Raw genomic sequence first — 16,363 nt, 5'->3', positions numbered from 1 at the left:
GGAATTTGGAGTCTCCTTCTTTGGAGGTCTTTAAGCAGAGGCTTGACAACCATATGTCAGGAGTGCTCTGATGGTGTTTCCTGCTTGGCAGGGGGTTGGACTCAATGGCCCTTGTCGTCTCTTCCAACTCTATGATTGATTCTATGATTCTATGAAACATTTTTGAAATCTAGCACCCAGCAGCTTGTCACTCACAGGTGCCAATTTTTTTATTTCATTGAATTTATATCCCATCCTTCCTCCCAAAAGAGCCAAGGCAGCGGGGGGCCACTAAGGGGCACATTGGAAGATGGCCGACAATACCATCTCTCCGACCCACACGGGGTAACTAAGAGGCTGTTATGGGAGTAGGCAGCCTCCCTTGTTGCCCCAATGAAATGGGGAACACTGCCCTTGCCTGCTGTGCCCATAAATTACCCCCTAATTTGAAAGAAGGGGGTGAGGGCCCTAGGCAGAATGCCCCCGTGTGGACCTCGGCTCTCCTGGATGCTGTCTCTGATCGCGCACTAGCTGCAGCAATTTGGAACAATTAATTACAAAAGAAGCAAATGCACGTATTTCAAGTGAAGAAGGGGAGTGAAGTCTGCTAATTTAAGTGACCTCTGCGAAAGACGACGACGGGTTGGAGAAACAGGATTTTTTTACGATGAAGATACACCAAAGGCTGGGTTTGTTGACAACGGGACTGAATGGGGGGGGGGGGGGACCTTGTTTACTTTCCTTCTATGTGATTTACAAGAACCCGTCCTCATTAGAATCGTCAGTTGAACTGACCCAAGCAGGATGATTAAGGTCTGTGTGGAGATAAACTTTAACGAAAAGTATGCTTTATGGAGATCGAGAAGCAATAAGAGCTTTTGGGAATGGGGCAGCAATTAATTCGGAGTCGCCATCTGCCAAAGGATTTATAGCCGGGAGGAAGAACGGACTTGTTTTTAGACTGCATTCCTAGTGAATCTCCTCAGAGGTTTTGAGAAAGGAGGCAGATGGGTGAAGATTAATGACGCTAAGACTGTTTTGATGTATGGAAGTGATGTTATATGGAAAACGTCTGGATATGGCTACTGGATAAAAAAAAATAATATCCACGCAGGATTACAAACTGTTCTAACCAGCTTGCGGAGACTATCAGAGGTCACAAAGAGAAAGGAAAAATATATGAAAATAACAACAAGAGATGTGGAAAAACAATAAGAAAGGACTGGATAGTACTGTGAACATCATAAGGTTAGATTTCTGGACATTAAAACAGCAGTAAGAAGCAAGAAGTTGATTGGATCCCCTTCGGAAGTTGAAATATGGGTACCCCCAACAAAAATTTAAAATTCGGGACTTCCGGGTTGGCGCCTCCCGCTAATGGCTGATTCCCTCCGAGCTCCGGAGGGACCAGCTCCACGAGATCGGGTCCTGCCGCTGTAGCGAAGCGGGGACCTCTGAGAATCACAGGCGGGTGAAGCCTGTGAGTGTGGGGGCTCAGCGGGCACCTTTTGCGCCCCCTCCGAACTGAGAAAGAGCCTTTTTAAAGGCTCCGGAAAGGATCGGAGTGAGCGGCGCGGTGCTGAGAGCCGGCTGTCATTTTCGTGGAGTGAAGCTGTGCAGCTGTGGCCGGAGAGCGCTGACTTTTTCCTGGACAATTGGACGCTAAAAGATCTACCCGTGAGTAGGCTTTTTGAATCAAATTGGAGAACAAATTGAAATAAATTTGGTGCCGAAAGGGGAAAGTATAAACAGGAAGTGTGCTTCCCCTGCTTGTAGATAGAACAAAGCAAAGAGACTTACAAAGCGGAAACCCTGAAAGACTCTTCTTTGAAAAGATATACAATCCAACACCAAAAAGTGGTCTCCCCCCGAGTTTGCAGGAGCGGAGGGGGGAAGATTTAAGCTTTATTCCTGCATGAAAGGTGGAGTTTGAAAGTTAAATCCGCTGTCTCAAAGCCCTGGAAACGGACTGCCTTTTGAAAGGAGCTTGACTTGAAGGTGAAAATTAAGACCTCTATGTAACTCTGCGAAAAAAGATACAGTGTTTCTGGACTTCTTCTGAATTTGGGTTTCACAGTAGCTAATTGGGACTCTGAAATTGTAGCTTTGAAAGGCTGGGGGGCTTTGTAAAGATTACATTTGTTGCTAAAGATGGCAAACTAAGTTGTCCCCCTAGAGGAAAGTGACATTGTTGCAATAACATTGGAAAATTCCTCTCTTGCAATTACAACTACGCCACTGGAAAATTTCTTCTCAAAACAAACTTTTAATAAATCTCCCAGGCGTGGGACCGACCTTGAATTCTTATGAGAGGGCTATGGCAGATGGTAAAGAAAAACTAGACCCAGCATATCATACCAGGTCAGGCAAAACATACCATCAGCGAAGGCCTTCAACGCCGGGAGTAACAGGAGGAGTAGCTGCCACGCAGACTAAATCAAAAACTATGTCAACTGACGATGTATTAACCCAGGCACTTAGCAAAATTAATGACTCTTTGGAAAATTTAGCAAAAGAAGTGGTTGATACAAAAAAACAGGTGGTGGCAGCATCAGCAAAAATTGATGTCAATACAGACTTCCGGGTTAGCGCGATCTGGTTAATGGCGGATTCCCTCCGAGCTCCGGAGGGAATCGGCTCCGCTGGAGAAGGGTTCTACCGCGACGGCGACGCGGGGACCCTCAGAAACCGCAGGCGCTGAAGCCTGCGGACTTGGTGACTCGGCGGGCACCTAAAGCGCCCCCGACCCACGAAGAGCCTTTTTAAAGGCTGCGGAGAGGGTACGGGGAGTGGCGTGGTGCTGTGAGTGGACCGCTACTGCAGTGGAGCGAAGCCGCGAGCCATGGCCGGAGACCGCTGACTTTCTTCCCTGAAATTCGGACTTTAATTAATCCATGAGTAGAATGGAATTTGGACTTTAAAATATCTACCCTTGAATTCGGTACGACCGGGGGATGTGCTAAAGGGAAGTCCGCACCCCCCTGCTTACAGAAGATTTAAAGCAAGGATCGGAGAACTAAGGTGGAGAGTTTTTTCTTTTTGGTGTTTTTTAAAAGATAATATTTCCATGAATTTGACAGAAGAAGATTTGTGCTGGAGAGTAAGAGTGGAATTTTAGAAGCTTTTGTTTAAACCCCCCAGACCCGGGAGTGTCCTGTATGTGAGCTGGAGAAAAAGGAACAAGGAGTTTGACAGCTGTCAAAGGAGCTGTCAAACGGGCAGCGAAAGTTAAAAATCTTATTATTTAACACCTTTCTGGACTAAATTTGTTACATTTAAATTAAAGTGGTTGGGAACAAAGTAGTGAAATAATAAAGTAACAGACTGTTGGGAAAAGACTATTAAGTAACCAGAATCCCCCTAGGGAAAACATTGAAACACTACAATGGCTGCAGATGGAAAACTACAGGCAGAGATAGAAAGAATGTTTTTTCTCATGGGAAAGTTGCAAGAGCAGACTATGGCTATGAGTGAACAACTTATAACCTTGAACTCTAAGATGGGTGACTCTGCTGAATGCACAATGGACTTGACCGGGAAAAAATCTGCAGCTGAATTAGAAGAGATAACTTCGGAACAGGAGGAGAGGGAACAAGGGCCAGTACAGTTGGAGAGTACCAACCAGAAGCCTACATTGTCAGAACATAAAGAAGAAGACCTTTGGATTACAAATCTGCGAAAGATGCGAAAGAGGAGGGAGGAAGCCCCTGGAACACTTGGAACATTTGAATTTAAAAGAAACAAGAAATATGATTGGGGCTTCCTCTTTGAGTATGGAAGATTAGCTGACCTTTCGCAGCAGCTGGCACCAAATACTTTGGATGGAAGAAAATCTGATGAGACTGAGCTAGAACTCCTTCGAGACCTGAGGACCAACAAAGAGGGCTATCAACAAAATCGGCAGAGAGAGACTGACAGAGATTTAAAGGCCTCAGAAGTGAGGAATCCAGGCTAAAAACTGTTTTTCTGGACATGGGGACATTGGGAAGGGACAGAAACCGGGGCGGGGGGGGGAAAGAATTTTTAAAAAATGTTTATGACCTTTGTGTTTGATTATTATGACCTAAGTTTAAGATAAAAGGGAAATTCGTGGAAGGAATTTGAGTCGACCTTAGAAAAGGATTTAATATTTATAAGAAAATTGGATAAGCAAAATTTGGCCAAGTAATAAGAATCAAGTATTTCTTTAAAAAAAATATATATATAATAATAATATGTAAAGGATGAGAGATATGAACTTGCTGAGCTAATTTAATTGAATTAGGATGTATGAAGGGGGGTGGGGGGAGGTCAAGAACTGGGGTTAGGAAAGTAAGGATATGAAATTCTATATGTGTTGTCTTTGTATGTGTGTGTGTGTCTGTGTCTAAAATGTGAAAACTCAATAAAAATTTTATAAAAAAAAAAATTGATGTCAATACAGCAAGTATTAATGATCTGGTAAAGAAAGTGACTTTTAATACAGAATCTATTGAAAAATTAATTGAGAAATCAGCTACGACTCGGAAAGTAGCTGAGGAAGCAAAACAGATTGCATCTGCTGCTGAGAAGATTTTACCTGCATATAAGAAATTGGAGGATCACGATCTGGCACTGTCTTGTATAGAATTGCAAGCTAAGGCGAAAAATCTGAGAATTAGAGCGGTGCCTGAAAGTGAGAAGGAGAATTTGGCGGACTTTCTTACAAAGGAATTTACAGATTTTTGGCAAGAGGAATTGGGGAAGGAAGAATTTAAGATTGTGAGTGCTTTTAGAATTGGGGCACGACAGAAGAAGAACAGGGTAAGAGATTGTCTGATCACCCTGCGAATGAAAGAAGAAAGAGACAAAATTTTAAATTTGCACTACCAAAGAACTTTGGAAATTGGAGATTCATTTGTGGAGATCTTTAAGGATATTCCAAAACATATTTTGGATATAAGGACATACTATAGAGATCTCGTGGTTCTGTTGAGAAGAAACAAGATACTTTTCAGGTGGGAATTTCCCCAAGGCCTATCGTTTAAATATAAAGAAAGGAAAATAAGAATAAGAACAGTAAACGACAAAGATAAGTTTCTGAAAGATTACAGAGAACATCTTCAGAAAGAATCAGAATCAGAAGAAGTGCCAAAAACACTGGAAAAAGGAATTTTGGGCATAGCAAATCTACCATTTGGACTCCCTAGCCCAGAGAAGGTAACACCACCGACAGAAGAAGAGCAACTACTTGGAGCAGTGGGAGGTGAAACGAAGTAATCCCATCATGGCTCTGCAACTCCTAAGTTGGAATTGTAATGGACTGAATTCCCCTCGAAAGAGAAGAAGTGTGTTTCATATATTGAAAAAAGAGCAATTGGATTTGATTTGCTTGCAAGAAACACATGTAATGAGGCAACACAGGAAATTACTTATTAATAAGAGATTGGGACAAGAGTTTATTTCATCGGACAAAGTTAAAAAAAGAGGAGTTGTGATATATGTAAAGGAGAGATTCTTACCGAAATTAATTTTAAAAGATGAACAAGGAAGATATTTGGCAGTTGAAATTCAACATCAAGGAGAAAAAAAATTGGTAGTTGGTATTTATGCTCCGAACGAGGGAAAATCTGAATTTTTTAGGAAGTTGCATGAGACTTTATTAGAACATTTGGATTACAATTTAATTTTGATGGGAGATATGAATGGAGTGGTATCTACGAATATGGACAAAGCACAAAAACAGGTACTCACCAACGATGGTAGACTACCTAAAACCTTTTTTGAAATGACTGACAATATGGATTTGGTGGACATTTGGAGAGTAAAGAACCCTTTGGGAAGAGAGGGAACCTTCTTTTCTGAAGCCAAAATGACATGGACCAGAATTGACCAAATATGGATAACTAGAGGGATGGCACCAAAGATAAAGAAAGTGGAAATCTGCCCAAAAACCTGCTCCGATCATAACGCCGTAAGGATGGAGATGAAACAAATAACAACTGGCTCTTTTAGATGGAGGATGACTGACACCTTATTCAGAGATGAAGAAGTTTATTTTGAAATAAACATGAATACTGAAGTTGAAAAAAGAATAATTTGGGACGCAAGTAAAGCTGTTATGAGAGGGTTCCTGATTCAACAGAATGCAATAAAGAAGAAGAGCCAAAATGAGAAGAAAGATAAAATTTTAGAGAAAATAAAAGAAGGGGAAAAGAAATTGAGAGTAAAACCAAAGTCACAAGAGATTATGAGAGAAATAAAATTATATCAAACACAATATATGGAACTGATGAATCAAGAAATAGAATGGAAGATTAAACAAATGAGACAAAAGACTTTTGAAGCGGCAAATAAGTGTGGGAAACTTTTGGCTTGGCAAATGTGAAAAAGACAAAAATTAAACACCATTACAAATCTAGAGGTGGAAGGGAAGAACATGCATAACCCAACTGAGATCAGAAATTGCTTTCAAAGGTACTTTAAACAACTATATTCACAAGGGCCACAGAAAGATATAGACATAGAATGTTTTTTAAAGGCAAATGGATTACAAAAAATTTCACAAGAAAGTAAATTGATGTTGAACCACAAAATTTCAGAACAGGAAATAGAAGGTGCCATTCAAAGCATGCAACTGGGCAAGTCTCCAGGACCGGATGGGCTGACCTCCAGGTACTACAAATCTTTGAAGGAGTATTTAATACAACCTTTGAAGGAAGTCTGCAATGAGATTTTGGAAGGGAAAAGGGCGCCAGAGTCGTGGAAAGAAGCATACATTACGCTTATACCGAAAACAGAGACTGAAAAGACTCAACTTAAGAACTACCGCCCCATATCCTTATTAAATGTGGATTACAAAATTTTTGCTGATATCTTGGCTAAAAGATTGAAAAAAGTATTGATGGAAGAGATTCATAAAGACCAAGCGGGCTTTCTCCCAGGAAGGCATTTGTTTGATAATTTGAGGAATATAATTGACATTTTGGAAAAATTAGAAGTGAATATAAATACGAAAGCAGTTTTTATATTTGTGGATGCGGAGAAAGCCTTTGATAATATCTTTTGGAGTTTTATGAAAAAGAATTTACAGGGGATGGGGGTAGGGCAAGGGTTTGAAAATGGTATAGGTGCAATTTATTCTGAACAGAAAGCAAAATTAATTGTAAATAATGTGGTTACGGATGAATTTAAGATAGAAAAAGGGACACGACAGGGGTGCCCAATTTCCCCATTGCTTTTTATATCGGTCTTGGAGGTTTTGCTGAACATGATTAGGAAAGACCAGTTGGTTAAAGGGATACAGGTCGGAGCCAAACAGTACAAGTTGAGAGCATTTGCAGATGACTTAGTTTTGACATTACAGGAGCCAGAATCTAGTACGAAAAGGGTTTTAGACTTAACGCATTTGGTCAAGTGGCAGGATTTAAACTGAACAAGTCAAAAACTAAAGTTTTAGAGAAAAATTTAACATCAATTGAAAAAGAAAGGTTTCAGAACGAGACTGGTTTGACTGTGGTTAAGAAAGTGAAATATTTGGGGATTAAGATGACAGCGAAAAATGTGAACTTATTCAAAGGTAATTAAGAAAAATGCTAGTCAGAAGTGAAAGGAGATTTAGAAATATGGTCAAATTTGAAGCTTTCCTTGTTGGGTCGAATTGCAGTTATAAAAATGAATGTATTGCCTAGAATGTTGTTTTTGTTTCAAACATTGCAAATTGTGGACAAGACGGATTGTTTCAAGAAGTGGCAGAAAAATATTTCTAGATTTGTCTGGCAGGGCAAAAAGCCCAGAATAAAATTTAAGATTTTAACTGATGTAAAGGAAAGGGGGGGGGGGTTTGCCCTGCCGGACTTCAAACTTTATTATGAATCAGCAGCTTTCTGCTGGTTGAAAGATTGGCTGCTTCTTGAGAACACAGACATTTTGGATTTGGAAGGTTTTAATAATGCCTTCGGGTGGCATGCATATTTGTGGTACAACAAGGTCAAGGTACATAAAGCATTTAAAAATCATATTGTCAGGAAAGCATTGTTTAATGTGTGGATAAGATACAAAGACTTATTGGAAAATAAAACACCAAGGTGGTTGTCACCAATGGAAGCTAAAGCTTTCAAAAGACTTAATATGGAGTCCAAATGGCCAAAATATTGTGAGATTTTGGAACAAGAGGGAGACAAATTGAAATTGCAGAGTTTTGAGAAACTAAAAAGTAAAGTACGAGATTGGCTTCATTATTATCAAATAATGGAGGCTTACAAACTGGACAAGAAAATTGGATTCCAGGTGGAAAAATCGAAACTAGAAACAGAACTGCTAGAACCCAAAACTAAGGTTTTGTCAAAGATGTATAAGTCGGTTATGATTAAGTGGGCACAGGATGTTGGACACAACATTATGTTTGCTGACTGGGAACAGTTATGGACCACCGGTTTGAAATTTACGGCATGTAATGCCTTACGAGAGAAGATTATGAAAATGATTTATAGGTGGTACATGACCCCAGTCAAGCTTGCAAAAATTTATCATTTGCCCGATAACAAATGTTGGAAATGTAAAGAGACTGAAGGTACCTTCTTCCACCTTTGGTGGACCTGCCCAAAGATTAAGGCCTTCTGGGAAATGATTTATAATGAGATTAAGAAAGTGCTTAAGTGCACTTTTCACAAAAAACCAGAGGCCTTTCTCCTGGGCATGGTTGGCCAATTGGTACTAAAGAAGGACAGAACTTTTTTTATGTACGCAACAACTGCAGCAAGAATTATTATCGCAAAATATTGGAAGACACAAGATTTACCCACTCTGGAGGAATGGCAGATGAAGCTGATCGATTACATGGGATTGGCAGACATGACTGGCAGAATCCGAGACCAGGGAGAAGAGTCGGCGGAAGAGGATTGGAGAAAATTTAAAGACTATTTACAGAAATACTGCAAAATTAATGAATGTTAGAATGATGTTGGACAGAAATTAAATGGTTACCAGCTGTAATGTAAAGGTTGAACAACAAGCTAAAATAAGTTATATTAAGTTATAATAAGGATTTGCTGAATTAAGAATCTGAATTGGAATACAAAAGGGGGAGGTGAGAGGAGGTCCGGGATACAAGGTAATGGAAATAAGAAATGGGAAGTATATTTGTTTTGTTTTGTTTGTATTAATTGTGTATTTTCACTTTTTTGTCTGTTGTTTTTTCTTTTTGTATTAAATTGAAAATTTTAATAAATATCTTTATAAAAAAATTAAAATTCGGCTGTGTAATTTGGAATTTATGTAATTTGGTTTGATTTGATGTGATTGGTCGGTTAATAAAAAATTATTCTTAAAAAAAAAAAAAAAGAGCCCAGGCAGCAATCCCATCCACACATATATCCTGACATTTAAATAGAATCATAGAATCATTGTCTGGCAGGGCAAAAAGCCAAGAATAAAATTTAAGATTTTAACTGATGTAAAGGAAAGGGGTTTTTTTGCCCTGCCGGACTTCAAACTTTATTATGAATCAGCAGCTTTCTGCTGGTTGAAAGATTTTGGTTTGACCATTTTGGTTGCCCTCCTCTGGACACATTCCAGTTTGTCAGTGTCCTTCTTGAACTGTGGTGCCAGAACTGGACAAAGTTCTTTTGCCATTTCATCCAGTTATCCACGTGGGATAAATCAGCCTCATACAACCAACATGTTTAGCTCTATTCTTGCATGAAGGGGTTAAGACCATAGAGTAAGCTGTCCTTCCAGGCTTAGCTAGGTCATTCCCCCTCACCTTGGGAAGAAGGACTACCAAACACTTTGCTCTCTTTCTCCCATCATGTGAAACCTACCAGTAAGGAGGTCAAAGCTGGATGCTCCAAGCTTAGGCTGTGTGGCTTAAGCAAGCCTTCTTTGTGTTTCTATACATATTTAGAAATTCACAACTTTGGAACTTAAGCTAAAGTTCCTGTATTTTCTTGATGCCGCATGGACCTCTGAAGAGCTGTAAGTAAACCATTTTAACTTACCAAATGTATGGTCTCTTTGTTTGCTAAGGGAAGTGGGGAACATGGGAGGTGGGCAACTTAGAAGGGGACGTTTTAAAGTTTTAACAGCCCATATTTCCACATATGGACCATAAAGAAGGCTGATCGCCGAAGAATTGAGGCTTTTGAAATATGGTGCTGGAGGAGAGTCCCATGGACTGCAAGAAGATCAAACCTCTCCATTCTTAAGGAAATCAGCCCTGAATGCTCACTGGAAGGACAGATCCTGAAGCTGAAGCTCCAATACTTTGGCCACCTCATGAGAAGAGAAGACTCCCTGGAAAAGACCCTGATGTTGGGAAAGATGGAGGGCACAAGGAGAAGGGGACAACAGAGGATGAGATGATTGGATAGTGTTCTTGAAGCTACCAGCATGAGTTTGACCAAACTGCGGGAGGCAGTGGAAGACAGAAGTGCCTGGCGTGCTCTGGTCCATGGGGTCACGAAGAGTCGGACACGACTAAACGACTAAACAACAAAAAAAACATTTCCACACTTTACTTGGCTGCATATTTTCCGATTTTAAATCTCTGCTGGGGCTCACTTACTAAAAAGTATTTTTCCCAAATTTGGATCAAGGCATCCAAGAAATTATATTATACCTAGTATTTTTCTTTTAACCAAAATATACAAAATTAAAGTCAACAATCCAAACATTTCTAGAGATCCTACTTACTTTCATGTGGAAAGCCAGGCCTAGAATGGAGAAAGGGGACCCTGTGAGGAATTGTGAGCAATTGTGCTTGGATTGTATCTGCTGCATGCAGATATATTATTTATTTTATTCCTAGTAGCACCTTCTATCCTGCTATGGCTGTAAAAGAGCAGCAGAGAAGAAATCTCCATGCCAGAATGAGAGGAAATAAAATATCTGAAGACCTTGGCAAACTCTCAAGAAGAAATGCTAAGGCAGTTTGTGTTTCTTATTGAAACTTTGCTGGCTGAATTGTAAATGAAACCTGACAGAATAAAGGATGTCTCTGTGTTCAAAACGGAAACATTTGGATCTGGAGTTTTAAAGCTGCAGCTTCGTCCACAACACATTGCTGTAGACTAATAATTAAAGCACAAGATCTGCCTTATATGCCACAGAAACACTTGTTGAATTCTGTTGTGAATTAGAGGCACACTAAATAAGGCTCAAGGGATGCGGGTGGTGCTGTGGTCTAAACTACTGAGCCTCTTGGGCTTGCTGATCAGAAGGTTGGTGGTTCGAATCCCCATGACGGGGTGAGCTACTGCTGCTCCATCCAAGCTTCTGCCAACTTAGAAGTACGAAAGCACATCAAAGTGCAAGTAGATAAATAGGTACCACTCTGGCGGGAAGGTAAATGGCTTTTTCATGCGCTGCATTGGTTTCGGTGTTTTGTTGCGCAACATGACCCAGAAAACTGTCTGCGGACAAACGCTGGCTCCCTCGGCCTGTAAAGCGAGATGAGCACCGCAACCCCAGAGTCGTCTGCAACTGGACTGAACTGTCAGGAGTCCTTTGCCTTTAAATAAGGCTCCCTAGAAGACACGCTAAAGAAGCCACCCAGTGCAACACATTTGCCACAGCTACCAGATGGTGACAATAGACCCAAGTGTTCCATTCGGCCTACCCTCCATAGCAGCCCTGGGGGCTTTGGCCCCCACAATAAAATATTTGAGGGGGCTGAGTCCCCCAAAGTTTATGAGAATTCCATTCAAATGGTGTGCATGCACTGTGTCATGTGACTGATTCTGCAGGGCTTACATGGGCCCCCACAATATTTTTTCATTCAAGTTGGCACCCCTGCTACCCCCTGATTATCAACAAGTTTATTCACTTGAAGAATGAAGGATAACAGACAATTTCCAGTGCAGGGTCTGGTTCCACAACTGCTGCTTGTTTTGCATTTTCTTCACACATCAAAAGGTACCAGCATCACATTTTGTAGTTCAGCTTTATGGATCCTGGCCCCTAAAATGGATCCTGGAAGCACACAGAGTACAGTCCAAGACCTGGCCTTGTTTAAAATACCAGGGGTCTCCTGCACACAGTCCTTATTTCCGGGAATGGTTTGGGGCACTGTGAGGAGAGCAGCTTAGGGGTCTGCTTCAGAAACTGTTGGTGAATATGGTTAACTTTCATTCATGGCCCAGTCAGATGTAGCCCTGAGCCCAATGTATCTGATCCAAACAAAATCCAAACAAATCCCTCACTTCTCACCTCTTTGTCAGTCACCTTCCAATAGTAAAAGGCTCCCATGGCCCCAAAGAGTAGGAGGATGGCTCCGCCAATAAGCACCATGGCTCCAATCCTGAGCAGCCGCCTTGTACTGGAGGGTTTTGCCATCACAGCTGAGTATGCCTGCAGCAGGGTGGGAAGCAAAGTGACTTGAATCAGAGAGGCAGAGGCCATTTGGAGGACGAGCACCTGATCTGCAGTGAAGCCACAGAGGTTCACACGGGGCACACAAAGTCTTTGCTCAGAAACTGAGTGAGGAACAATTCCATTCAACCCTCTTAAAAATTACAACAAAAGTACCAAGCAGTCAAGGAAGGGGGTATTTTGAATTTGGGGTGTGCACATGCATGTCTACACAAGACTGAGAGAAAAGAAAGAGGGCAGAGGCTCACATCCAGGAGGATAGGGAGAGATCAAAGGCTTGTCCACACTGGAGCAAAATGTGGATTTGTGCCTGCATGCCTGCCTGTCCATTAGTGGGGGAGGGGTTTGGGTTCAATTCTGGCCATTTCAGACTTCCTAAGGTTGAAAAACTCCTCATTTAGAGGGGGAAAGTCCAGGACAACATTGGGATGTGGAGGACATCATGTGGACACCCCTACATTAATGGGGAGACAGGCAGGTGCAAACCTACCTATTGTCCAGATTTCCACCTACCAGCCCTCCTGTAAGGGAAATGCTCCACTTCCAAACATCTTAATATAAGAAATGACATACTTGTGCCCCCCCCCCCCCAGAGTAAACCCCAAACACTTGCCAGGATGGCAACTTCTCATGTGCACTGGCCTTTCTGCTTCCAAGTAGAGATGACAAGTCAATACAGTGGTACCTCGGGCTACAGATGCTTCAGGTTACAGACGCTTCAGGTTGCAGACTCTGCTAACCCAGCAATAGTACCTCGGGTTAAGAACTTTGCTTCAGGATGAGACAGAAATCGCACCATTAGCTAAAGTGGTACCTCAGGTTAAGAACAGTTTCAGGTTAAGAACGGACCTCCAGAACAAATTACCTGAGGTACCACTGTATGCCAAGGGAAAAGAGGCACTGGCGTGTTCTGGCGTTTGCCACAATGGGCTGACATTCAAGTACCATGTATTTCATGCCTCAAATATCTGATTCAAATCCCACCTCAGCTGTGAATTTACGACATGGCCTTGGGCCAGACCCTCCATTCTTTCTAGGCAATCTGTTGTGCAGTACAATCTTGAGCATATTAATCTGGAAGTAGCAGCTTCACAAAGGGGCAACTGTGTGCTGGGGGGAGGGTGTGGGGGGGCGGGGAGAGAGACAAGCAGCACCTTCTGTTACAATATTTGAAGAAGTACCAAATCCTGTCTCTGGCAGCCATTTTTCCTGGTAGCCTGTTTCCTTCCTAAAGAGCTACTGACTAAAGAGCTATATGTCTATGCTCAGGTATGCAGGGAAATGGGCTCCTTCCCTGGCACAGACCCTTCCTGGCTGTTGAGGTGGTTCTGTGGAATGTTGGCTGCCTGAATGTCACAGGCACCTGGCACAGATTGTTTGTAACATGTCAGCTTGGACTTCTGTGATGCTCTCTTGTGGGACTGCCATGGAAGATGGCTCTGGCTGCAACACTGGGTGAAGAAGCAGCATGTAAAGCAGGGGGTCATTGGCAGACCATGGAGTGGAGCTTCACCCCACTGCTGTGGGAACATCTATCCTTCCAGAGTTGTACTGGCTGCCTACTCACTATGGGTCTCAGTTCAAGATTTTGCCAATGTCCTGATGCACTTTGCACAGTGACACTTTGCAAAATGAGGCCTCTGGAAGGCAATTAAAGATCCATCTTTTTCATGTGGGCATTTCATGGAGGACTTAGGTTAGATTTGGCTCCTTTTAGTCCTTTGCTGAACTGCTTGATTGCATGGGTTTTCTAAATGTGTTTTTGTGTGCTGCTCTCAGATGCTTCTGGATAAGGGATAGTATAAAAATAATAAATAGAGAAATGATTCACAATGATCAAGAAAACTAAGTTCTGAATAGATCCCTTGCTAGATCAGACCCTGTTCCAGGTTTTCCAGCACCTTGACCCAAATCAGCTTTTCCAATGTGTTCTTTTCTTTTCTGCTAGTGGCTGCTGGTTCCCCACATCCCTGTGCTTTGATCCTGACGTCCAGCTGAAGGTCCATGGGGCCATGGGGGTAGGGGGAGAGATCTGAATCCCACAGGGTGGAATGTAGGTGCAACACCATCATTTGGGAGGTGTGCGTGTGGGTCCTGGGAATGCTGTGAATTAGTGAATCACCCTTCTGTCTGGATCTTGTATTTTGATGCTGGTGGGCCTCTGGGCACAGACCCAAGCTTGCTATAGTATTTGGAGCAGAGGTCCTAGCTGTGTCAGAGAGGTTCCAACTAAAACCAGACTTTCTTCCGCCTGGCCAGTTGCCCAATCAGCCAACTGCAAAGCCATAAAAAGATGTGTGAGTCAGGTATTTTTTCTGATTTGCATTGGTCTTTTTTTTTGGGGGGGGGAGTGGGAACCTGCCCTCTGCATATGCTCACTTTGAGGTGCTCTGCACATGCTGGGGGTGGGGGGCAGGCCAAAAGTACCTTAGCCGAGGCACTTTGCACAAGAACTGCAGAGCACACACATCAAGCGCCTCTCTCCAAGATGTCTCAAGCCACACGCGTGAGGGGGGTGCCTGGAATGGAGTGCCAAAATGGAGGGGGGGGGGACGTAGAAAGAGGAAGAAGAAGTGAATAGGGTTCCTGAGTGAGTGATCCTCCTTCCCTTTTCCCCAAAAAGCAGAAGGGACCCCCTGTCTGTTTTTGCCATTGTGTGAGTCTTCTGAGGAAAGATCCCCAGCTCCTTTGCGAGGGGAGGGAGAACAGTTGGCTTTCTCTTTCTGGGAAAGAAAGTCTCGTCCCGTCCCCCGTCCCCTGCATTATTTGTGAGTCCGCAGCAATTCCCCCAGATCCCTCCGAAATCGTTAGACAGAGCTCCATCTGTAAGGTAGAAGTAGCACTTCCTTTTTTGTTTTGCAAAAAAGTTTCCGCCAGCAAAGGGGGGCAGAAAAGTGGCTGGGAAAAGGGGCGCGGGGGGGCAGCTCGGGGTGCTGCGGGCCGTACTCACGGGGGGCATCCGGGCGGGCTCCCCGTCATCCGGCTCGGCCAGTGCGATGGGCACCTTCTCCAGCTTCTCGGCCATCCTTTCCGTGGAACGTCGGCTGCCAGCTCCGTCTCGGGCGGCTCTGCCTGCGGCTCCTGCGGGAGCCTAGACAGCACCGACGCGCAGGGAGGCGGCGCATCGGGCAAGGCGGGCGCGCGGCGGAGGAGCCGGGGGGGGTCGTTTCCAGAGGGTTGAAAAGGTGCGCTTGGGGTGTTTTTTGGTTTCTAAACTCAACTTTAAAAAAAAAACACCTCTCCAGCCTGTTGAATCCAGCTGTGCCACACGCAAATGCCTGGTCTCATAAGCAAGAGCTGTGAAAGTTTCCGAAAAAGAATAACGTGCGCCATTGTTCCAAAACTGTGTCGAGGGAGGTACGGTAGGGGGCTCCGCTGCAATTCCCAGGAAAAAAAAGCAGGAGGAGGGCGGGGGGTTATCAAAACACGCGGAGCCTTGCTCTTTAATTGGCCAGGAGAAAGGAACTCTGTCTATGCTCAGAAGCACTCTTCTATATTTGGCAGATTTTTAGATAAGTTGCATAACACTGTGCAGAATGCGAAAAAGCTCTTCTAAATAGGTGCAGTTGAAGATGGAAAGGTGGAGGCCATGATATTCTGGCTTGGGGGACTTTGTCAAAATAGTAAAATGTGGGTTGAACAGGGTAACTGGTAGGTGGAATTGTTACTCGTTGACTGACAGAACCCAAAGCGTGTTCATTAATGGTTCCTCGTCATCCTGGAAAAAAGTGACAAGTGACAGGGTTCTCTTTGTCCTGGGCCCATTGTTGTTTAACATCTGTATAAATGATTAAAGGTAAAGGTAAAGGTACCCCTGCCCGTACGGGCCAATCTTGACAGACTCTGGGGTTGTGCGCCCATCTCACTTAAGAGGCCAGGGGCCAGCACTGTCCGGAGACACTTCCGGGTCACGTGGCCAGCGTGACATCGCTGCTCTGGCCAGAGCCAGAGCCAGAGCCGCACACGGAAACGCCGTTTACCTTCCCGCTGGTAAGCGGTCCCTATTTATCTACTTGCACCCAGGGGTGCTTTCGAACTGCTAGGTTGGCAGGCGCTG

At 43.3% G+C, this 16,363-nt stretch overlaps 1 protein-coding gene across 2 annotated transcripts in view; it reads right to left on the bottom strand.

Moving 5' to 3' along the window:
• CNMD (chondromodulin) overlaps positions 1-15,417 on the bottom strand; it is a 43,044-nt gene extending 27,627 nt beyond the window's left edge. Inside the window, exons 1-2 of one of the 2 annotated variants that reach the window (XM_079983635.1) lie at positions 15,257-15,417; positions 12,145-12,285 (exon numbers count right to left, since the gene is read on the bottom strand). In XM_079983635.1, coding sequence (XP_079839761.1) covers positions 12,145-12,285; positions 15,257-15,331 — 216 coding nt within the window. In that variant the 5' untranslated portion in view covers positions 15,332-15,417. The remainder of the gene's footprint in view (positions 1-12,144; positions 12,286-15,256) is intronic. The other variant, XM_079983636.1, reaches the window with a different exon arrangement.
• Between the last annotated feature and the right edge of the window lie 946 nt (positions 15,418-16,363).

Source organism: Podarcis cretensis (assembly GCF_951804945.1).
Source record: "Podarcis cretensis genome assembly, chromosome: 7".
NCBI classification, from domain to species: domain Eukaryota; kingdom Metazoa; phylum Chordata; class Lepidosauria; order Squamata; family Lacertidae; genus Podarcis; species Podarcis cretensis.
The sequence above is the reverse complement of the archived record's forward strand: the minus strand, read 5'-3'. Positions and strand labels throughout refer to the sequence as shown.